The sequence below is a fragment of the Scyliorhinus canicula genome, chromosome 7 (genome assembly GCF_902713615.1).
Source record: "Scyliorhinus canicula chromosome 7, sScyCan1.1, whole genome shotgun sequence".
NCBI lineage: Eukaryota > Metazoa > Chordata > Chondrichthyes > Carcharhiniformes > Scyliorhinidae > Scyliorhinus > Scyliorhinus canicula.
In genome coordinates, this window is record NC_052152.1 from 134,458,797 (window position 1) to 134,482,942 (window position 24,146).

Below are 24,146 nucleotides of genomic sequence, written 5' to 3' on the forward strand. Positions count from 1 at the left end.
GCACAGACGTATGTCGAGAGGGTCACGGAGCAATCACTTGTGGCATTCCCGATTGTGGGTAGAAGACCCCGATAGCCATGAGCTGCTTTTATGAATGCCAGCTGTGGGCAGTTCTCGATTGTTTGAGGCGTTTGAAGGGCGAGACTAGGCTGTGTGCTGGTTAATGCGCACATGCGGGAATGGGGAAAGAGGCTGAAGGGTGTCCATGTGGGTGCTCGATGCTGACAGTAGAGGCCCCAGCTTGGAGCTCCGCTCTGGTGCTCGTTCTCTGCGCGCTGCTTGACCTGTCCCCCGCCACTGATCGGCAGTATGCGACCTGCGGCTCAGTGGTCAAGCTGTTCACCGGCCTTCTGGTGCTTCTGGTGAGAATGGAGACTTGGATGTTTGGATGTTGCAATGCAGTGGAGTCAATAAGAAATATTCTGATATTGTGTGTGTTTGACAAGTTACTTCATCGCGTCTAAAGTCATCGTTTGTAAAGTAAAACCAAGATTGTACTTTTTTCTTTACTTGTTTAATTTCTAAAGAAATGGGAATATATTTAAAACAAAGTTTGTGTGTAAATGTAAGAATGCACATGTTGAACTGAAACTGCTTTAATTTTCAGTAGTAATAAGTCAAACTTGGAAAAATCAGATTTTGGAAATAAAGTTTCAAAGTAAAGAAAAGAATGCCGGCCGTGACCGGCCATTAAATAGGAACAATGGAGTCTTTCCACCAGAGGCTGTCATAAGCTTTCTTTTTCTGTTTTATAAAGCCCTGAATGTCTCTGTTTGACAGCACCACTTTTTTTCTTTGTGGAACCTGCCCACTTCCCACTGATTTGTCACCGTTTTCCCTCCCAGGAGCTGTATCCTGTCGACATTCGCGAGTTCCTCTCAGCTTTGTAAAATTTTGCCTTTCCCCAATCTAGAACTTTTACTCCTTTGTTATCTTTGTCCTTTTCCAAAATGATGCTAAATCTAACTACTGTGGTCACTGTCCCCAAAATGGTCTCCCACTGCTACTTCATCCACTTGCCCAGTTTCATTTTCTAGGAATAAATCTAGAATTCCACGACAGGCAATTCGCTGTTTATCAAGCTAGACTAATTTACTAGAAGGTGGTCAGACCTCGACTCTTATGGCGTGATCAGACGGCTACGCTGTGCCCTGGCGAGCTGCTTTTCTGGCGCAACATGGCCAATATCGAACCTGGGACCCTGGCTCTGTGAAGCCACAGTGCTATCCACTTGTGCTACCGTGCTGCCCCTAAATTTTAGCAAATCTACATATTAAAGTGAGGCAGCGAGTTGTGCAGATTCCTGAGTTACCCTAAGCATGGGATCAATCTCCCTCTCCTCGGAGAACTTGGGCGAACGTTGTTCAATACTGCTCTCCACAAACGGAGCAGTCAGAACGGCACTCGTGGGGTCTCCTAAGGGATCGGAGGTGTACGCCCTCTGGGCAGGGTAGTACCCTGGCACTGTTGGTGCCACCCTGGCACTGCCAGGCTGACCCTGTCAAGATGCCCAAATGGCACTGCCATGGTGCGAGGTTGGCACTGCCAATGTGCCAAGCTGGCATTTTTTGTGTTGGGGGTGCGGGCAGGGCCAGGGACCCTCTCATAGTGCATTGGGGCCTGGGGGTGGGGAGGTCGGGTCAGGAGCCTTGGAGATCGGGATACGATTTAAAAATGATGCACTGAGGCGTTCTGGCGAGTGTACAAAACGGAGCTTTGTGCAGCTGTGGTGAATGTGATTCACACCGGATTATAATCTGTATATACATGTGTCTGTATTGTAAGTGCAGTTGCACTACCTGTCCTCCAGGGGGAGTAGCTCTGGGAATGCTCGAGTTGTACGGGGCTTCTCCCTTGGCTCTGCCCAGGACTCCTCCCCCGGAAGCTGCTGTATAAAGATTAGTGCCACATGGTCAGCCGGCCAATTCACCGAAAGTTCAATGGCTAACAGGCTGGCTCTGTTGTGAGTATATTAAAACCGCTATTCTAATCCTACAAGCACGTGTCCGTAGAATTGTTGGTTCCAACAGCGGCCATGGCCGCTTGTTTCCCGCTGAGGCTCCTGATATAACACGGGTGGCATTTTATAGCCATATGTTTCTTGCCGCTGATAGCATCGGGAAACTCGCGGCTAAATGCGCTCACTATGGGGCTTTGTTCCCCTTTAGTTAAATTGGGCCCATGTTTATTTTTAGTTGAATCGCGCCCTTAATCTATATAGAAACATTTAAAATATTTACCAGAACTTACCACGTGAACCGAATTCACTACCCACCCGGTTTCCATCTCACTTTGGTATAGTCTCCTGTCTCCTGAGGTTAATATCTCATTTAATAGATGGTAAATCAGACAGAGCAGCATTCCTCAGCATTGCACTGGTGTGTCAGATGCCTGAACCCCTGGAGTGGGCTTCAACCCATAACAATCGGTCTCCGTCAAGGATACCACCCACTGGGCCACAGCTGACAATTTACAAGATATCTAGTCACTTTTAAGTTATGCACTGCATAGTCAGAGGCTTTTCCGCAGGGTAGAGGGGTCAATTACTAGGGGGCATAGGTTTAAGGTGCGAGGGGCAAGGTTTAGAGTAGATGTACGAGGCAAGTTTTTTACACAGAGGGTAGTGGGTGCCTGGAACTCGCTGCCGGAGGAGGTGGTGGAAGCAGGGACAATAGTGACATTTAAGGGGGATCTTGACAAATACATGAATAGGATGGGAATAGAGGGATACGGACCCAGGAAGTGTAGAAGATTGTAGTTTAGTCGGGCAGCATGGTCGGCACGGGCTTGGAGGGCCGAAGGGCCTGTTCCTGTGCTGTACCTTTCTTTGTTTTTTGTTCACTGTGGGATTTCCATTGGCCAATTGATTCTGATTCTCTCCGTCCATGGAACAATAGCCTACACAGGGCCTTGAGCACAGGGTCACACTCCCGTTCTTTCACTGTAGATTGGGCAATTCAGCATTTAATTTCTTGCACAAATGTCAGATCCTCAGCCCTGTAACTTAAATTCTCCAGGGGGGAACTTGAGTCAATTGTTGCTATAAAAAGTACACCAGTCAAATCAAACAGCACAAAGAGGAAATGCATGTCTCATGTGTAGATTCTGAAATGAGTCTTGCTACATTCCTGCTCTTGGTTTCCAAACTGTTGTGGGTTACAGACCACCACTGTGTACACTCCTGCAGCTTACTCAGCTCTGAACAGAAACCACAGTTGAGAATCAAGGGTGGATTAGGAATTCTTAAACACTTAAAGTGGAACCTGTTGAAACAGGACAGGTTATGTGCGAGACATAATGAGATGGTATGGTGTGTACCGGGTCTGTTGGTGTGTCCTGCAGCACAGCTTCGATTGCAGTTCCTTGTGACTAAAGTACGTTTGCTCGTTCTCATCAGTCATTCTGTCTGACACGCCCACCTCACCCAGCTACCAAAAGAAACACTCAGGAACAGGAAGAAGCCATTCAGCCCGTTAAACCTAATCCCCCATTCACTTGATTGAAACATACAAAATGCTGAGGGGGTCTGACAGGGTGGATGTGGAGAGGATGTTTCCTCTTGTGGGAGAATCTAAAACTCGGGGTCACTGGGCACCATTCTCTGGCCTTGTTTCGCTCAAGCAAGAGTGCAAGGAGGCTGGCGGATAGCAGGAGAGGCCAAAAGCGAGAACCGCACCGGGCGCCAAACCGTTTGCGATGCAACCCGCCCGCTGCTGAGGCGAAATCAGGATCCCACTGGAGCGTAACGAGAAGCCAATGATCACCATTTAAGCCTTATTTCCATACAATTAACGGGAGCCACCCCACACACAAAGACCTCCCGTGAGCCCACGGTCTCCCCAGCAATGGCCACGCTGGCGCCGATTAATACTCATTTTTAGAAATGTGAACCTGGCGGAAGGGCTTCTTCGGGGAGCTGAGGAGGTGAGTAGCCATCTTTGCTCACAGGCAAAGAGCCTGGAGACACTGGGCTTACCGCCCCAGTGTTCGGATGGGGGTGGGGAGGTGATGCGCGATCAATAACCACTGAAACGAAGGAGTAGTCCGAATTGAAGGCTTCAATCTACAAGATGTTTCCCCAGCAGCTCGAGTACAGAAAGAAGGATGGCTGCTGGGAAACACGGGTTCTTATACCCCACCTCATTGGGCAGAGCTACCTTACGTCTTGACCAATGAAAAGGCAAACACTTGGGCCAATGAGCAGCGAGCCTTCTCCACCAATGGTAGCTCACATTCCCAGGTACAGTAGTACCTCTAGTCATACTACCACAGGAGGCAACGTGGGGGGACACCCTCAGCTGGAATGGTTTGTCATGGATGGGGAGGGGGCGCGCTGGGGCTGCAATGGCTGTGCGGCTGAAGGCTATTGCTGAATTGGCAATGTGGTAAAGTGAGCACTTCACACATCCCAAGTGGATTCCCTTGGGTGGGAGAGCCATGTAGTATGTGGGAGTCATTGTCGAGCATCCCAATTGGACCGTGATGCCTGATCACTGCAGGAGGCAACACCACGAACGGCAGCCAACATCTGGGGATAGGACACAGCCCCGGAGGCATGTCCACAGCCGGACGGTGGGTGAGTGCCACGGGGAGGGAACCAGTGCCTGATCTAGATAACGTTACGTGCGGGTGTCAGGGGTACATGGTCTGAAGTCTGGTGAGCGGGGGAGGGGCCTCCCACTGCTGCCGGGTGTGTGTGGACAGGGCGTTCCGGGGAGGGAGAGGGGGGGGGAGATCAGTGGGGGAATGGAGGGTCCCGGGGTGGATGCCACCGCTGTTTGTCAGTCTAACATAGAACATACAGTTCAGAAGGAGGCCATTCGGCCCATCGAGTCTGCACCGACCCACTTAAGCCCTCACTTCCACCCTATCCCCCTAACTCAATAACCCCTCCTAACCTTTTTGGGCACTATGGGCAATTTAGCATGGCCAATCCACCTAACCTGCACGTCTTTGGACTGTGGGAGGAAACCGGAGCGCCCGGAGGAAACCCACACAGACACGGGGAGAACGTGCAGACTCCGCATGGACAGTGACCTGGGGCTGGGTTTGAACCCAGGTCCTCAGCGCCGTGAGGCAGCAGTGCTAACCACTGTGCCGCCCTGTCACAACCACACGCAGAAATCTTTCTGGAGAATCGTGCCCACTGTTTAAAAATAAGGGGTTGTCCATTTAAAATTGAGCGGAGGCAAATGAGGGTCGTGAGGAACTCTCTTCCTCAAAATGCAGTGGAAGCAGAGTCTTTGAATATTTGTAAGGCAGAGCTAGCAGATTCTTGGTGGAGCGTTAGGTTATCAGGGGTAGGTGGAATGCAGATTTGAGGTTACTCGCAGATCAGTCATGACCCTATTGAATGGTGGAGCAGGCTCGAGGGGATGAATGGCCTTCTGCTGCTCCTTGTTTTTATTAGATAATGGCTGATCTGTTTCTTAACTCCATTTCCATATTCCCTCACTACTCCTGCTCAACACAAATCTATCAAACTGAGCTTTCAACTAGCCAATGGATCCCCCCTACAGCTCTTTGGAGGGAGAGAGTTCCAGCTAATCAGTGACCCCAAACACCCCACCCCAAATCAAATTATTTAATATAAATAAGGAAACATTGAATAAAGCAGAATCTGCAGCAGTAACCCCAGCCAGACGGTCTCTTTTGTACCCTTGCTGGCTTATCCCGTAGCAGCACACACCTCAGTAAGAAAACACAATAACATTTTGGAGGTTGTTCCATTCCAGCAACTACAGCAGTAATTAAAACCCTCTATTAAAGCCCACATTGCTTACACCTTTAAATATTGCTATGGTTACTACAAGCGCTTCTACCCGTTTTAACATCAGTTTGGACAACTCTCCATTGAATGAAAGCTGCGCTGACACATTGGGCTGCCACACAAGACCAGACAGAACGTATCTTGAGGTGTGAGGGTGGGAGACACTTTGCTTGCTCAAGTCTACCACCCAATTTCAGTTAGGCGTATAAATGCTGTTTTCCTTGCGTAACTGGGGTTGGCAGCAATTCACAAACCACACGCCCAATCCAGCCACTCAGCAATTATCTATTTAAATTCTGATTTAAGCATTAAGATTATTATACGTCCTTTCCCTCGAACTTCCTGCTTAGATTTGTGAAGCAGGTGAGCTGAAAACACACAAAATAAATGGGCAAGAGCCTCGGGATTGCTTAAATTATTTTGTTTTGTTCAGAAAACACCGGAGGAGACTCTCTCAAGGAATGAGGAAACTGGCTTCTGCAGGAAGTATTACACTAAATCAACTCCAACACTGACAACTGGTTTATTCAGGTACTAACCTTCAGCCCTTCCTCTCTCCTCTCAATTTTGTTTCTTCTCTAAACTATCTTATTCCTGTCAAACATCATCTATGTCCCATCTGATGGAATTAAGACATTGCCTCCGACTCTAATTCATTCATTCTTTCCCAGGAGGGATGCACAGTGGTTAGCACTGTTGTCTCAGAGTGCCAGAGACCTGGGTTGGATTCTGGACTTGAGTCACTGTCTGTGTGGAGTTTGCACATTCTCCCTGTGTCTGTGTGGGTTTCCTCTGGGTGCTCTGGTTTCCCCCCACAGCCCAGAGATGCGCAGGTCAGGTGGGGTTACGGGGATAGGGCAGGGAAGTGGGCCTAGGTAGAGTGCTCTTTCAGAGGGTCAACGGGTTGAATGGCCTCCTTATGTACTGTAGGAATTCTATGGTTCTATATGAATTCAAGATTATTACTCTCTTTTCTCTCAGTCCTTTACAAAACATTAAAACCCACCCTTGATGTCACCTAATTGCTGTATCTCCATTAAACCTCCTGTCTCTTTGCAACACTGGTGATTAATGCATTTTAGCTTTGGTTCTTCACCTATGTTTCTCAATGTAAAATAAAAGAAACGGGGCTGGTTTAGTGAATCGAGACTTAAGCAGCCACAGGCAATAAAAGAGTGTCTCATTCACCAGTAACAACAACACACATTTGCTTGAGGAAGGACAATCCCTAGGAGCTCTGCAGAGGCATAAGAGAAGCAAACACTGAGCCAAAGAAGGAGAGATTGGGAAGTTTGTTCAAATAGGTAGGTTTTAAGAAGGGTGTTAAATGGGACGTACAGGTACGTTTAGCTGTAGTACAAGTACAGTTAGCTCAGTTGGTTGGATGGCTGGTTCGTGATGCGGAAAGATGACAACAGCAATGGTTCAATTCCCGTCCCGGTTGTGATTATTCCTGAAGGTCCTGTCTTCTCAGTGGTGACCCTCAGGTTAAATCACCACCAGTCAGCTCTCTCTCAAAGGAGAGAGCAGCATATGGTCCTCTGGGATTATGGCGACTTTCATTCCATTTTCAAATGGAAAGTTGGGGGTGGAAAGGCTTGGGAAGAGTGGGACCTCAGTGGCTCAAGGCACGACTGCCAATTGGAAGGCAAAGGAATGGGTCAGTACGTGAGGCCAGTATTGGAGGAACTTGGGAGAGGAGTCTGCTGGGATATGTTATGGGTCTTTAAGTAGTTACTGAAACTAGGGAGGGAGGAATCTGTGGAGAGATTTCAAACGGGGAATTAGAATCATAAATTTGAGGCATTGGGTGTAGATGCCAATGCAGGTCAGTAAGGTCAGGGGTGATTGGAAAGGCTGAAATCTATAATACATGGAGGATAATAGACCAGCCAAGAGATTGTTGGAATAAATGAATATAGAGGTGAGAAAGTCAATCACGAACAAGGGTTTCAGGGATCACTAATTATGGATAGGAGATGTTACAGAGGTGGACAAAAGTGTCAGAAGTTCAGCAGGGGGCATGCATGCAGAGAAAGTGAATCAAGTGGTCGGATGACTGAAAGTGAAACTCAACATGTTTCTGCTACTTCCGTATCAATTGTGTCTTGTTCAGAAAAACCCTGACAGCCTCTGTGCAGCACACATTGGCAGGGAGAGCAGGTGGCGATGAAGATGGTTTGGATTTTGGCAGTCAGTTTCCTATTCTTTTCACACGCCTCGTGTACAAACCCAGGATTGAAAGTGAGAGTGACACAGAAAGCCTTGGAGTATGGTGAGTATGGATAAAAAAGCCGATTAATTTATCTCTGTGGACTTTTCTAAGGGTTGAAAGACTGAGACTTTTACTACTACTTTTATATTGGGTATAGAAATGTAACTTATTTTGATGTCTCTGAATTTCTTTTTTTTAAATGAGATTGCAGATAATATTTCCTTAATTTTTTTTTTATAAATAATTTTTTATTGGGTTTTTGAACAAGCTATAATTACCGTTATGTACATATATATACATACACATATATAGAAGAGAAGGGCACCCCAACATACCAAAGAGAAGAAAATAGTACATAGTAAAAAAAACAATAAAAAATGAAATAGAATAACTGGTAGGGTATTGTGCACCAGCTCGCCAGCGGCAGCTCTGTACACCTGGCAAGGCGACTGTTTGCGGGGGTGTGGAGAGATTGGGGAGGTATATATACATAATTACAGTGTGTGATACTTGGCTGTGTTCCGTGTTGTTGTCACTTGCTTCTCCCGGACGGATCTCGCTGCCATCTCGCGCTCACCTCCGCTTCTGCTGCTCCTCCCGTTCTCCGTCTTTATTTTCCTCGTTCCCCGCCCCTGGAGATGTCATGCACATTTTGGTTTCCCGTGCCTTCCTTCCGGCTCCCATTTCCCTGCCCCCCCCCCCCCCCACCTCGCTGGTTCTCCTCTCTTGTTTCCCCCCACCCTCCACGGTTCGCCTTTCTTTCCTCAGGTTCAGCTGTCTCTCCCCCCCCCCCCCCCCCCCCCCCCCAACCCCCACCCCCGTGGTTCACCTTTCTTTCCTCAGGTTTATCTGTCCCGTTCTCCCCCCCCCCCCCCCCCCCCCCCCCCCCACCCCCCCCTCCCGCTCCCTCCCTCCCGGTCTATCTCTCCCTTTCATGCCTTGGTTACTTTCCCCTAATTCTTGACTACTTTCCCCTGATTCTTGGCTACCTGGCTATTCTTCCTCTTGTTCGTTGGCCACAAACAGGTCCCGGAACAGTCGCTCCCACGTTCTGCGGAAGCCGTAGTCCGACCCTCGGATGGCGAATTTGATTTTCTCCATTTGGGGAGATTCCGAGAGGTCGGACAGCCAGTCTGCAGCTCTGGGTGGTGCTGCTGACCGCCAGCCAAACAGGATTCTACAACGGGCAATCAGGGAGGCAAAGGCAAGGGCGTCTGCCCTCCTCCCCAGGAATAGATCTGGCTGGTCTGAAACCCCGAAGACCGCCACTTCCGACAGCGGCAGCTCTGTACACCTGGCAAAATTATGCCAGATGGGAACTTTGTCCCACATTTTGGTCAGGCCAAATTGCTGCCGCAGTTGGTTCCAGGATTGGAGGGTGGCTATCACCACTGGGCTGCTGACGGCTCCACCCTCACCCCCACCACTTTGGACATTGCCTCAAAGAAGGCTGTCCAGTGCTCCACAAGTCTGGGGCAAGACCAGAACATGTTGCCGTGGTTGGCCGGGCCTACTTGGCACCGTTCACATCTATCCTCCATCTCCGGGAAGAACCTACTCATACGGGTTCTTGTTAAGTGGGCTCTATGTACCACTTTTAGCTGCGTCAGGCTGAGCCTTGCGCACGTGGCGGTGGAGTTGACCCTATGCAGTGCTTCGCTCCAGAGTCCCCACCCTATCTCAATCGCCAGGTCATCCTTCCATTTCTTTCTTGTTGCATCCAGTACGGTATTGGCCCTTTCTATCAGTCGGTCATACATGTCACTACAGTTTCCTTTGTCTAGTATGCTTGCGTCCAGTAGTTCTTCCAGTAGTGTCTGTCGTGGCCGTTGTGGGTACGTCCTTGTCTCCTTTCGTAGGAAGTTTTTGAGCTGCAGATACCTTAGCTCGTTCCCCCCAGCTAGCTGAAATTTCTCTGTCAGTTCGTCCAGTGTTGCGATCCTGCCGTCCGTGTATAGGTCCCTGACTGTCAGTGTCCCTCTGTCCTGCCTCCATCTTTTGAAGGTGGCGTCAGTCAGTGCTGGTGTGAACCTATGGTTGTTGCAGATGGGAGCCTTGTCCGACATTTTGGTCAGGCCAAATTGCTGCCGCAGTTGGTTCCGGGATTGGAGGGTGGCTATCACCACCGGGCTGCTGAAGTGTTTTTTGGGTGGGGATGGGAGTGCTGCCGCGGTGAGGACCCGGAGGAGGTCCCCACGCAGGAGGCCTCCTCCATATTTCCTTAATGTTGACACTTCTTGGATCTCCTCCAAATCTGAAGGAATCCTAATCAACTGCCTTTCAGTCTTAGTTATGCTTCCAAATCCATCAGCCTCTCCTATTGCCACTGGGCTAGATCCAAATGTGCCAAGCTTGATCCTGAACTTTAGTTTCTTGCCACATTCATTGCAACTCTAGGATGACTTTTCACCTTTGCAACATCGCCAACCTCTGTCCCTACTTTGCTCTCAATGCTGGGCTGCAGAGTAAAGGGTTAACTTTAATGATTGTTAACCTGTGTGCTTTAACAATGTCACAGTGTTGTCACTCGCTGTGATAAAATTAGTTTGAAGCAGCTTGGAGAGGAGCTGTAGCTATGTACTGATGATCTGTTACCTTGCAAATAGTTTGTGATTGTAAATAAAGGTATTTTGAAAATGAAAGCCCATTGCCTTTGGAAAAATCTCTACCAGAGCAAGAAACCATTGTGTCCCAAGACAACCCCACACTAACAGACTGACAGACTCTAATCCATTCAGGGGCAGCACGGTAGCACAAGTGGATAGCACTGTGGCTTCACAGCGTCTGGGTCCCAGGTTCGATTCCCCGCTGGGTCACTGTCTGTGCAGAGTCTGCACGTTCTCCCTGTGTCTACGTGGGTTTCCTCCGGGTGCTCAGGTTTCCTCCCACAGTCCAAAGACGAGCAGGTTAGGTGGATTGGCCATGCTAAATTGCCCTTCGTGACCAAGAAGGTTAGGAGGGGTTATTGGGTTACAGGGATAGGGTGCAAGTGAGGGCTTAAGTGGGTCGGTGCAGACTCGATGGGCCAAACGGCCTTCCTCTGCACTGTATTTTCTATGTACTATATCTATCACTGAGACTTCATTTCTCTAATACTCTACTCTTAGAATCGGAAAGTTTTTACAGCACAGCAAGAGGCCGTTCGCCCATCGTGTCTGTGCCGGCCATCAGGCACCTATTTACTCTAATCCCATTTTCCAGCACTTGGTCATAGCTTTGTCTGCTACGGCATTTCAAATGCTCATCTAAATACTTCTTAAATGTTGTGAGGGTTCCCGCCATTACCACCTTTTCAGGCCGTGAGTTCCAGATTCCCACCACCCTCTGGGTGAGAAAGATTTTCCTCAAATCCTCTCTAAATCTGCTACCCCTTACTCTAATCTATACCCCATGGTTATTGGCCCTGCTAAAGGGAAAAGTTCCTCCCTATCCACCCTCTATGCTCCTCATAATTATAATAATAATCTTTATTATTGTCACAAGAGCACAGCCCCAGTGGCCTAATGGATAAGGCACTGGCCTCCTAAGCCAGGGATTGTGGGTTCAAGTCCCATCTGGGGTGGAGCAGTTTCAAAGCCTCTATATGGAACACTGTTATTATTGTCACAAGTAGGCTTACATTAACAATGCAATGAACGTACTGTGAAAAGCCCCTAGTCGTCACGCTCTAGCACCAGTTCAGGTACATGGAGTGAGAATTCAGAATGTCCAAATTACCTGACAAGTACATCTTTCGTGACTTGTGGGAGGAAATCGGAGCACCCAGAGGAAACCCATGCACACATGGGGAGAACGTGCAGTGACCCAAGCCGGGAATCGAACCTGGGACCATGGTGCTGTGAAGCAACACTGCCCTATCAGGCCCCCCCTCAGCCTTCTCTGCTCCAAGGAAAACAGCCTCAGCTGATCCAGTCTCTCTTGATAGCTGAAATGCTCCAGCCCAGGCAACATCCTGGTGAATCTCCTCTGCATCCTTTCCAGTGCAATCACTTCCTTCCTTCTTTCTCCATGAATTGCAACAGTCAGAAAATGACCTCTATGTCCATTGTCCACTCACAGCCTTGCATTTCTGTCATTCTATTCACTGGGTTCCCCACTATCTCCCTGCACCCCTCTGTATGACTGACCTCCAGTGCCCTCTGCTGATTCCTGTAGCCCAGTGCTTTTAATGGCTCCCTGTACACCTCTGCGTCATAATATCCCCTCATGTATATAATGAGATGCAGACAGGCAGTGATTGACACACAGGATGACCAATGAACACACAACACAGAACAACCAATCACCAGACAGGACATCACCACTATAAAGCCCACAGGGCATTAAGACTCCCGCTCTCTTGGGACCCAGATACTGAAACAGTCAGAGTACACAAGTTAGTGGTCGAGCCAGTAAGAGATCGTCAGTAGGATTAGTAGAGTGTCAACCCACAGCTGAACATGTACAGCAATCTATAGTTAAATAAAACCGTGTTGGATCATCTCCGGTGTCAGACATTTGTTTCTAGCTTCCCTGCATCCAGTTGCAGTCGACGTCGAACCGACCTGCCTAACACATCATGGTACCAGAGTGATATTAATCCTGCCGAACTTACCTCGAGTGAATCTGCAACGACCAGAAAGTGGCCATCCAGCAACATGGAAAACATCCAGCCTCCTCCGCAGCTCTGCATCTCCGGCAACCTCGCCACCAATTGGAAAATCTTCAAGCAAAAGTTCCTCTTGTACATCGAGGCCTCCGACCTCGAGGCAGCATCGGATGCAAGGATGATCGCGCTATTTCTCTCGACCGTGGGGGATCACGCCATCCATATCTACAACTCGCTTACGTTTGCCGATGGCGAACACAAGACGAAGGTCAAAACAGTTCTGCTAAAATTCGACAGCCACTGCGACATTGAAGTGAATGAGAGCTTTGAACGGTACATCTTCCAACAGAGACTTCAGGGTAAGGATGAAACTTTTCAGTCCTTCCTGACCCAGCTATGCATCGTGGCGCAACATCGTGGGCCGAAGGGCCTGTTCTGTGCTGTATTTTTCTATGTTTCTTTCTATGTTCTATGTAATTATGACTCGACGGCTGACTCCATGATCCGGGATCAGATCATTTTCAGGGTACACTCCGATTCCCCTGTGGCAGCAGCTCCTCAAAATTAAACAGCTAACCCTGTCCGTCGCTATTGAGACGTGCGTGGTCCATGAGCATGCCAAGAATCGTTACTCCCACATCAGGGTGGCGGAAACTGCAAAACTGGCCTCCCACGAGGCAGAACGGGTGCAGGCTATTGCAAGAATGCAAGGCCTGAGTATCTAGGAGAGTGGCCGTTTTGCGCGCTTTTCCCGGGTCCCTACACATGCACGCCATGACCGGGTGGACGATGAGGCCGAAAACCCTAATGCGCAGGTCTGTAGGTCGGCGTACGGGTTGGCGCACAGAACACGCTGACGTCAGCATTATGACATGTCTGAATTGTAGCTCCGCCCATTTAAAGCAGCAATGTCCAGCCAAAGGACGGCAATGTCTACAGTGTGGGAAGCCTGGCCATTACGCGGCCTGCTGCAGGTCCGCTCCACCGATTATCAGCCAGCGATCCCAGATACGGCGCAGAAGTAACCGCTCGGTACAAGACATGCAGGATTCTGATCCTGACAGCCCAACGGCCCCCGATGCTGATTGCCTCGAGTCTCCATATTGGGTGGGCATCATAACCAAACGCGAGCTGGTCCCACTGCCCCGGCAACCTGCCTTTTGATCCTCAGTGTGGATCCCGATGACGAGTGGTGTGCTATCCTCACAATCAACCAGGCTCGCATCCGATTTAAACTGGATACCGGCGCGTCTGCGAACCTCATATCACAGTCAGATCTCGACAGCATCCGTGACCAACCAAGCATTCTTCCACCAGCCTGCCAACTCCTCGACTACAATGGCAATGCCATAGCTGCCAGTTGATCGTGTCGGCTCGGGGTATCTCACAGGGAATTCAAGGCAACCTTATGATTCGCGATCGTTCGGCCTGACAGGGAGTCCTTGCTCGGTACTCGCACCTGCAAGCTCCTGAATCTGGTCCAGCAAGTCCACATCATGTCCATGACACTACTGCAATGCCAGCGATCCCGCCTGTCCATGACACCGCTGCAATGCCAACAATCCCGCCTGTCCATGACACCGCTGCAATGCCAACAATCCCGCCTGTCCATGACACCGCTGCAATGCCAGCAATCCCGCCTGTCCATGACACCGCTGCAATGTCAGCGATCCCGCCTGTCCATGACACCGCTGCAATGCCAACAATCCCGCCTGTCCATGACACCGCTGCAATGCCAACAATCCCGCCTGTCCATGACACCGCTGCAATGCCAGCGATCCCGCCTGTCCATGACACCGCTGCAATGCCAGCGATCCCGCCTGTCCATGACACCGCTGCAATGCCAGCGATCCCGCCTGTCCATGACCCCGCTGCAATGCCAGCGTTCCCGCCTGTCCATGACACCGCTGCAATGCCAGCAATCCCGCCTGTCCATGACACCGCCGCAATGCCAGCGATCCCGCCTGTCCATGACACCGCTGCAATGCCAGCGATCCCGCCTGTCCATGACACCGCTGCAATGCCAGCAATCCCGCCTGTCCATGACACCGCTGCAATGCCAACAATCCCGCCTGTCCATGACACCGCTGCAATGCCAACAATCCCGCCTGTCCATGACACCGCTGCAATGCCAGCAATCCCGCCTGTCCATGACACCGCTGCAATGTCAGCAATCCCGCCTGTCCATGGCACCGCTGCAATGCCAGCGATCCTGCCTGTCCACGACACCGCCGCAATGCCAACAATCCCGTCTGTCCATGACACCGCAGCAATGCCAACAATCCCGCCTGTCCATGACCCCGCTGCAATGCCAGCGATCCCGCCTGTCCATGACACCGCTGCAATGCCAGCAATCCCGCCTGTCCATGACACCGCTGCAATGCCAACGATCCCGCCTGTCCATGACACCGCTGCAATGCCAGCGATCCCGCCTGTCCATGACACCGCTGCAATGCCAGCAATCCCGCCTGTCCATGACACCGCTGCAATGCCAACAATCCCGCCTGTCCATGACACCGCTGCAATGTCAGCGATCCCGCCTGTCCATGACACCGCCGCAATGCCAGCGATCCCGCCTGTCCATGACACCGCTGCAATGCCAACAATCCCGCCTGTCCATGACACCGCAGCAATGCCAACAATCCCGCCTGTCCATGACCCCGCTGCAATGCCAGCGATCCCGCATGTCCATGACACCGCTGCAATGCCAGCGATCCCGCCTGTCCATGACACCGCTGCAATGCCAGCAATCCCGCCTGTCCATGACACCGCCGCAATGCCAGCAATCCCGCCTGTCCATGACACCGCTGCAATGCCAACGATCCCGCCTGTCCATGACACCGCTGCAATGCCAGCAATCCCGCCTGTCCATGACACCGCTGCAATGCCAGCAATCCCGCCTGTCCATGACACCGCTGCAATGCCAACAATCCCGCCTGTCCATGACACCGCTGCAATGCCAGCGATCCCGCCTGTCCATGACACCGCCGCAATGCCAGCAATCCTGTCTGTCCATGACACCGCTGCAATGCCAGCAATCCCGCCTGTCCATGACACCGCTGCAATGTCAGCGATCCCGCCTGTCCATGACACCGCTGCAATGCCAGCAATCCCGCCTGTCCATGACACCGCTGCAATGCCAGCGATCCCGCCTGTCCATGACACCGCTGCAATGCCAGCGATCCCGCCTGTCCATGACCCCGCTGCAATGCCAGCGATCCCGCCTGTCCATGACACCGCTGCAATGCCAGCGATCCTGCCTGTCCATGACACCGCTGCAATGCCAGCGATCCCGCCTGTCCATGACACCGCTGCAATGCCAGCGATCCCGCCTGTCCATGACACCGCTGCAATGCCAGCGATCCCGCCTGTCCATGACACCGCTGCAATGCCAACAATCCCGCCTGTCCATGACACCGCCGCAATGCCAGCGATCCCGCCTGTCCATGACACCGCTGCAATGCCAGCAATCCCGCCTGTCCATGACACCGCCGCAATGCCAGCGATCCCGCCTGTCCATGACACCGCTGCAATGCCAGCGATCCCGCCTGTCCACGACACCGCTGCAATGCCAGCGATCCCGCCTGTCCAAGTGCCGGCGTCTCCTGCTCCACCTCTGCGGCGATCGACCAGAATTCGCAACCCGCCTCAAAGATTGAATCTATAGACTTTACTTTTGTAAATTTTGTTCAGTTTGCTCTGTATCTGCACGATAGACACCTTCCCATGTACATATGTTCGTTAACTCACCACTTGTACATAGTCAGGCATGTATATACCTTCATGTTTCATAACTTATTTTTTAAAAAGGGGAGATGTCATAATATCCACTCATGTATATAATGAGATGCAGACAGGCATTGATTGACACACAGGATGACCAATGAACACACAACACGTAACAACCAATCACCAGACAGGACACCATCACTATAAAGCCCACAGGGCATTAAGACCCCCGCTCTCTCAGGATCCAGATACTGAGACAGACAGAGTGCACAAGTTAGTGGTCGAGCCAGTAAGAGGTTATCAGTAGGATTAGTTGAGTGTCAACCCACAGCTGAACATGTACAGCCATCCAAAGTTAAATAAAACCGTGTTGGATCATCTCCGGTGTCAGACGTTTGTTTCTAGCTTCCCTGCATCCAGTTGCAGTCGACGTCGAAACAACCTGCCTAACACATCACTCTGTATCCCTCTTATCAATTACCTTTGAATGCTTGCATGACCTTCCAGCAGTCCACATTGGTGATCAACTCAAACAATGAACAAAGAAAAGTACAGCACAGGAACAGGAGGGGCTGGTTTAGCTCACCAAGCTAAATCGCTGGCTTTTAAAGCAGACCAAGCAGGCCAGCAGCACGGTTCAATTCCCGTACCAGCCTCCCCGGACAGGCGCCGGAATGTGGCGACTAGGGGCTTTTCACAGTAACTTCATTGAAGCCTACTCGTGACAATAAGCGATTTTCATTTTCATTTCATTTCATTTTTCATTTCAGGTCTTCGGCCCTCCAAGCTTGCGCTGACTATGCTGCTTGTCTAACCTAAAACCTCTTACACTTCTGGGGTCCATATCCCTCTATTCCCATCCTATTCATGTATTTGTCAAGATGCCCCTTAAACGTCACGATCATATCTGCTTCCACCACCACCTCCAGCAGCGAGTTCCAGGCACCCACTACCCTCTGTGTAAAAAAAACCTCCCTCGTACATCTCCTCTAACTTTTCCCCCTCACACCTTAAACCAATGACCCCTAGTAATTGACTCTTCCACCCTAGGAAAAAGCTTCTGATTATCCACTCTGCCCATACCACTCATAGTTTTGTAGACCTGTAGCTCTTCTCATTCCCTTCATTCCTCTGACTTCTTAGTCCATGTTGTTCTTTGTTCTCGGTTGGTGGTCACATTTGCAGCTGTTATGTCCCTGCCTCAGCCTCTGGAACTTCCTCCTTAAATTACTTTGCTATATCTCCTACTTTGCTGTTTTAAAAACCTTCTCTACAATTAACTGTTTCTGAAATGTCACTCTGTCCTGCAGAATGCCATATAAATACAAGTTGTTGTCATAGTACTGGGATGGAATCCAGAATTTCAAAGCTTGTATTTTTTGTGGCCGAGCCCACAGTTACAAGACTCCTCAACAACTCTCCCTTGGACTGATCTGTTCCCTGTAAGAACACTGTTCACGACACCCTATGCTGCTCTTGTTTGGCCCTTGTTCCGCACTGTAACCAATTACTGTTTGTTGATGCGCCACTGTCAATGTACTCTGTTGATTATTCTTTTGTCCACAATGGGGCAGCAGGGTAGCATGGTGGTTAGCATAAATGCTTCACAGCTCCAGGGTCCCAGGTTCGATTCCCGGCTGGGTCACTGTCTGTGTGGAGTCTGCACGTCCTCCCCCTGGGTGCGTGGGTTTCCTCCGGGTGCTCCGGTTTCCTCCCACAGTCCAAAGATGTGCGGGTTAGGTGGATTGGCCATGCTAAATTGCCCGTAGTGTCCTAATAAAAGTAAGGTTAAGGGGGGGATTGTTGGGTTACGGGTATAGGGTGGATATGTGGGTTTGAGTAGGGTGATCATGGCTCGGCACAACATTGAGGGCCGAAGGGCCTGTTCTGTGCTGTACTGTTCTATGTTCTATGTACGTACTGTGTACGTTCCCTTGGCCGAAGAAAAATACTTCTCACTGCACCTCGGTACATGTGACAATAAATATCAATCAATCAAAAGGGAAACTGATTATCCCAGTTTCTGAGAAAACTAAAGTTGCAACTGAGATTGAAAATTAAAACTTCTAGGCAAACTGAGACTGCTTAAATCCAGCTGAAAGGACACAGATCCATCAGAGCTCAGATGATTCCAATGGTGCAGTACAGGTAGGCTGAAGAATTCAGAGGCTAAATTAAGAGCTAAGAATAGGCAAACATAGGCGCGATTCTCCGCTGCCCACGACGGGTCGGAGAATAGCGGGAGGGCCTTCCCAACAATTTTCACGGCCTCCCGCAATTCTCCCCCCCCCCCCGACACGAATCGCTGCTCGCCGTTTTTTTACGGCGAACAGCGATTCTCCGCAGGCCGATGGGCCGAATACCGCGAAGTTTACGGCCGTTTTCACGGCCGCGATCAAACCTGCTTTCAGCGTTCGTGAAAACGGCCGCAAAGTGCCCGTCCCGGACAACCATGGCACCGATTGGCACGGCCGCACCACGGCCGTGCCAAGGGTGGCATGGGCCTGCGATCGGTGGGCACCGATCGCGGGCAGTGGGTCCGATACCCGCGCACTAGTTGTTCTTCCACCGCCCTGCAGGATCAGTCCGCGGGGCGGCTGAGGGGCATGACGGCCCACGCATGCGTGGGTTTGACGCGTCTGCGTGATGACGTCATTCGCGCATGCGCGGGTTTGGAGCCGTCCAACCCGCGCATGCGTGGCTGACGTCATCGTGCGTGTCAGCCGGCGTGACGCTTGGCGCGCGGACTTAGCGACGGTCGCTAAGCCCGCGATGCCGTGCTTCACGGGGCCCCGCTGCTAGCCCCGCCCGGGGGGGGGAGAATCGGGTCCTGGGAGGGGGCGCAGAGGCTGCCGTGAAACACGGCCAGTTTCACGGCAGCCTTTACGACTCACCGCATTTGCGGAGAATGACGCCCACAGTTTCTACAACAGTTTGAGTAACTTGATGATAACATGGGTGGATCTACACCATCCAGACTGTCTTAAGCAGAGTTAAAGTGTGCTGCAGATCGGTGCCATTTTTAGTGAAGACTGTGCCAGTGTAACTTGGTTTAGTTTTGTGCTGCTGTCAACTGGAGATCAGACTAAAACCTAGAAGAGGAGTTGAAATTTATTGTGAGGAAGACAGGGATTTGAAGGACTTTGTGACTGACACTGAGTGAACTTCCAAGACAATTCATAAGATCTGTCTTAGTTGTATCTGCCATTTAATGTATAATTTAAAGTTATAATTGACCACAATTTGCCAGTTAGTTCAAGCTTAACTTGTATTGATTCTGGGTTTTAGAATATATTCAGCATAACATTTAATGTTTGCTATAGTTGGTTTTCGTATGATAACAATTATTTTGTTTTTAAACATGGACTTTTGTAGCTTTGTTCTTTCAGTAAAAAAACTAGGATTTAGATTTTTTTAAGATACATTCTCATCTGAGATCATAATCATGTTTCTGGATTGTATGAATGAGAAGTAGTGTACACCAGTGGTAATACTGTATAATTGCCTTTAATTAAAGATGTGTAATAATCTCACCAACATGCACCAATGTGCACTTACAGGGATCAAAGTAGAGTTGAAATACATTGATCTGATGTAACAAATACTTATCATATAGACTTTACAGTGCAGAAGGAGGCCATTCAGCCCATCGAGTCTGCACCAACCCTTGGAAAGATCATCCTACTAAAGCTCATACATCCACCCTATCCATGTAACGCAGTAACCCCACCTAACCTTTTTGGACACTAAGGGCAATAATCCACCTAACCTGCACATCTTTGGACTGTGGGAGGAAACCGGAGCACCCGGAGGAAACCCACGCAGACATGGAGAAAGCGTGCAGACTCTGTACAGACAGTGACCCAAGCCGGGAATCGAACCTGGGACCCTGGCGCTGTCAAACAACAGTGCTAACCACTGTGCTACCGTGTCGCCCCACTTGTATGAACTAATCTATATTGGCATTTACCAGTCCAGTGTTGTCCAATTGAAATTGCTGACTAGCCATCTGAATGGCTACTGTAACATTATTTTATCCACCAGGACTCATTTTACACCAATACAAGTCAAACAGTTCTGATGAAGCATCTTCAACATGAAACATTAACTGTTTCTCTCCACTGATGCTGACTGACCTGCTGAGTATCTGAGTATTTCCAGCATTTTCTGATTGTATTATAGGTAAACATATATATGTACATTTACTGGAACAAACAGCACAATTCAGTGACCAAGGGAGCATCACTGACAATGATTGAGAAAAAACACTTAGGCGCTCTAATTTTCATCTTCCCATTCTACCAAACAAAGTTCAGAACAGTTAAAGTGACATGTACACAGCACAAAAATGAGTATTGCGACCCCTGTCCAACATGCAGTGACTCATTGTTTATTTACTTTCCAAAAAAAAATCGAGTACCCAATTCATTTTTTCCAATTAAGGAGTAATTTATTGTGGCCAATCCACCTACTCTGCCCATCTTTTGGGTTGTGGGGGCGAAACCCACGCAAACACGGGGAGAATGTGCAACCTCCACACGGACAGTGACCCAGAGCCGGGAGTGAACCTGAGACCTCGGTACAGTGAGGCAGCAGTGCCAACCACTACTCCACCGTGCTGCCCTCATTGTTTATTCACTAATCAGAAATGTCACATCTGGATTCCCAATTAGCCATGTATAACTAATGTAACTGGGTGCACCAGTGTTGTCCATGTTTACTTGAAAGTGATGGTCGTCAAAGCATATCTTCACCTGCTGCAAGGCTACAGGGGCTTGGCATCAACATAATACATGGCAAGGCCAACAGCCTTATGTCGTAAGGTTGTTTGGTGTCTCACTAAGAAGTGTGGAGGCTGGTGTGATTCAACATAAATGGGTTATTGTTAATGCTATATACATATCTCCAAGGTATAGCCCTGACAATGTTCTACCTTCATGGCTTCTTCTCTCAGACTCGCTCTACACCACTCTGTCTCCTGTCTACTGTCATGTGTCTCTCTGCTTCATACTGGGCACAATACTGTTCTCCAGTTCTGCTTTAACACCTGTTATGATGAACACCCTGAGACTACATCTTACTGGACTCAGACTGGAGTTTCCAGTGGAGTAAATGGTGTGGGGTGTGTAATCAGAACAAAGAACAAAAAAAGTACAGCCCAGGACCAGGCCCTTTGGCCCTCCAAGCCTGCACCGACCAAATGTGTAGCAGTCCCCAGTAATAACCGCTTATGGAGGTGAGCGTTGGTGTGTATTGGTGTGTAGCCAAAAGCATGGGTTTTACTTGTTCAGTGAGTACTGGAAAGTTCTGGTATTCTCTAACATCTAGTTTGTCACAGGTCGGCAGGTTGGGATACAGGCATTGCAACAGAAACTGCGGCAGATTCAGATTCCAGACATCAGTGGCAAGACACATGTGCCTGTGGTTGGCCATGTCCATTATGAAATCTCTGGGTGAGTAACTGGAGGGTTCGCCAGGAAACTGAATGCAATTTGTTTCAAATTGACTTCCTCTATTTTGAATGGCCTTTAAGTTGAGCCCCAACCTTTGCAGTTATTTTTCAGGCGCCAAGTGGCCTATCAAGTCCCGGCAGGTTTAGCTCAATGGGCTAAATCGCTGGCTTTTAAAGCAGACCAAGCAGGCCAGCAGCATGGTTCGATTCCCGTACCAGCCTCCCCGGACAGGCGCCGGAATGTGGCGACTAGGGACTTTTCACAGTATCTTCATTGAAGCCTACTCGTGACAATAAGCCATTTTCATTTCATTTCATATGGTGGGCAGGAAGCAGGAAGTGCCTGTACATTTCCAGCAGAACTCTACCAACCACAATATTGGATAAGAACAAAGAAATGGTGTAATTTCCCCAACCGTATAACTCACATTCGACCCTCTGCTCCTGCAAAAAAAGGGGAAAAGAGAATGTTTTAATTCTAATAACTGTAAACAGATAAGAAGTAGAAAATACTTATGCGGTTTATTATGTTGAAGAGTTTAAACCAAAGTACAAACATACAAAAGCAAGTCTGTTTCTCAGGGGTTCCGTCAGTACTGTTGGGAGGTCAAAAAGGTTCCATGGCCGAAATTGTTTGGGAAACCCTGGTTTAGGTGGTGCTGTGGAGCCAGTCATAGGAAATTCACCAGTAACTACAGGATTAAGCTTGGATTTCTGGTGCCTGAAACCGGTTATTCTTTTCAGACTGAGATTTACGGAGATTTTCTCCAGACAATTGGCCCAGTTACATTATTATCATGATAGAAGAGGCCTCCAGCTCCACTATCACTGGAGACCAAAGATCAGCTTTTGTCTCATTATCCAGGGTGTCAGCCGTTCTCAACTGTGACACAAAATGTTGAACATTCAATTCCTACTCCAGAGACATGAATACAAAATGCAGGCAGACACTCCAGTGCTGAGGGAGGGCTGCACTGTCTTTCAGATGAGACTTTAAACGGAGGCACCATCTACTCTCTCGGGTAGATGTTAAAGCTCCTCGGGCACTAGAAACATCTTACCTGGTAATTATCTGGTTGCTTTTTATTTAATCTTGCTGTGCACTAATTTGCTGCTTTTTAAAAAATATTTTGCAACAGTGACTGCACTTCCAAAGTATTTCACTGGCTGTAGTACTTTGGACCATCCTGAGATCATGAATAGTTGCTATATAAATGCAAATTCTTTCATTAGAGATAGGAAGACACTGAAATTTTAATAGGACATTGCTGCCACTAAGGCAAGATAACTCTATTAATCAAAAGGTATTTCACCCATCCCTGCTTTTAGGAAAATAGAGAACTACCACCAGTTAACCTGATGTCAGTCACTGGGGAAATGCTGGAATCTATTATTAAGGAAGCCTTAAGAATGCACTTCGAAAATCATAGTGTTGTCGTCCAAAGTCAACATGGTTTTACAAAAGGGAAGTCACGTTTGACAAATCTATTAGAGTTTTTTGAGGATGTAAATATTAGGGTAGATGAAGAGGAACTGGTAGATGTACTAGGATTACCAAAAGGCATTCAATAAGTTACCACGCAAAAGGTTAATATGGAAGGTTCATGGAGTTGGGGGTAAAATATTAGCATGGCCAGAGAATTAGCTAACAGGCAGGAAACAAAGAGTAGGAATAAATGGGACATTGTGAGGTTACCAAGCAGTGGTGAGTGGAGTGCCAATGGGAATGTAATCTGTGAGGAAGACACAGAGGCTGCAAAGAAATATAGACAGTTTAAGTGAGCAGAAAACAAATGGCAGGTGGAATGCAGTGCGAGGAAGTGTGAGTTTATCCAGTTTAGTCATAAAATAGTAAAACAGACTGTGTCTTAAAAGACATGAAACTTGTAAATATTCATGTTCAGAGGGACTTGGGTGCACTTGTGCAATGAGCAAAAAGTTAGCATGAATGTATAGCAAACAATTAGGAAGAGAAACGGTATGTTGGTCTTTATTGCAAGGGGATTAGAGAATGTTAATAAGGAAGTATTGTTGGTGAGACATCTTGAATACTGTGTGCAGTTTTGGTCTCCATATTTTAGAAAAGATAAACTTGCACTGAAGGGTATAGAATGAATGTTCACTAGATTGGTTCCTGCGATGAGAGGGTTTGTCCTATGATGGTAGGCTGAGGAATTTGGGCCTAAACTCTTTAGAGTTTAACAGAATAGGGGATGGTCTGATTTAAACATATAAGTTTCTGAAGGTGCTTGATATGGTGGACAAGAGAGCCTGTTTCCCTGGCTGGGAAAGTTAGAGAACGGGGGTCTGGGGTTAAGGAGCTGAGATGAGGAAAGATTTTAGCCACCCACAGGATTGTGAATCTTTGGAATTCTCTACCCATGAGAGTTGT

The 24,146-nt window shown here is 48.9% G+C and overlaps 1 protein-coding gene and 1 non-coding gene across 5 annotated transcripts in view; both read left to right on the plus strand.

Annotated features, from left to right (window-relative positions):
• The first annotated feature begins 6,120 nt into the window (after window positions 1–6,120).
• The window catches only part of LOC119969393 (bactericidal permeability-increasing protein-like), a 61,272-nt gene continuing 43,246 nt past the window's right edge, over window positions 6,121–24,146 (plus strand). For 2 of the 4 annotated variants that reach the window (XM_038802976.1, XM_038802975.1), the window contains exons 1-3: window positions 6,976–7,074; window positions 7,887–8,045; window positions 21,641–21,755. In XM_038802976.1, coding sequence (XP_038658904.1) covers window positions 7,940–8,045; window positions 21,641–21,755 — 221 coding nt within the window. In that variant the 5' untranslated portion in view covers window positions 6,976–7,074; window positions 7,887–7,939. Of the gene's footprint in view, window positions 6,302–6,975; window positions 7,075–7,886; window positions 8,046–21,640; window positions 21,756–24,146 lie in introns of those variants that run through there. The other 2 variants (XM_038802974.1, XM_038802973.1) reach the window with 2 other exon arrangements.
• On the plus strand, window positions 11,475–11,547 carry trnar-ccu. The gene has a single exon. It is a non-coding gene; the product is annotated as a tRNA-Arg (tRNA).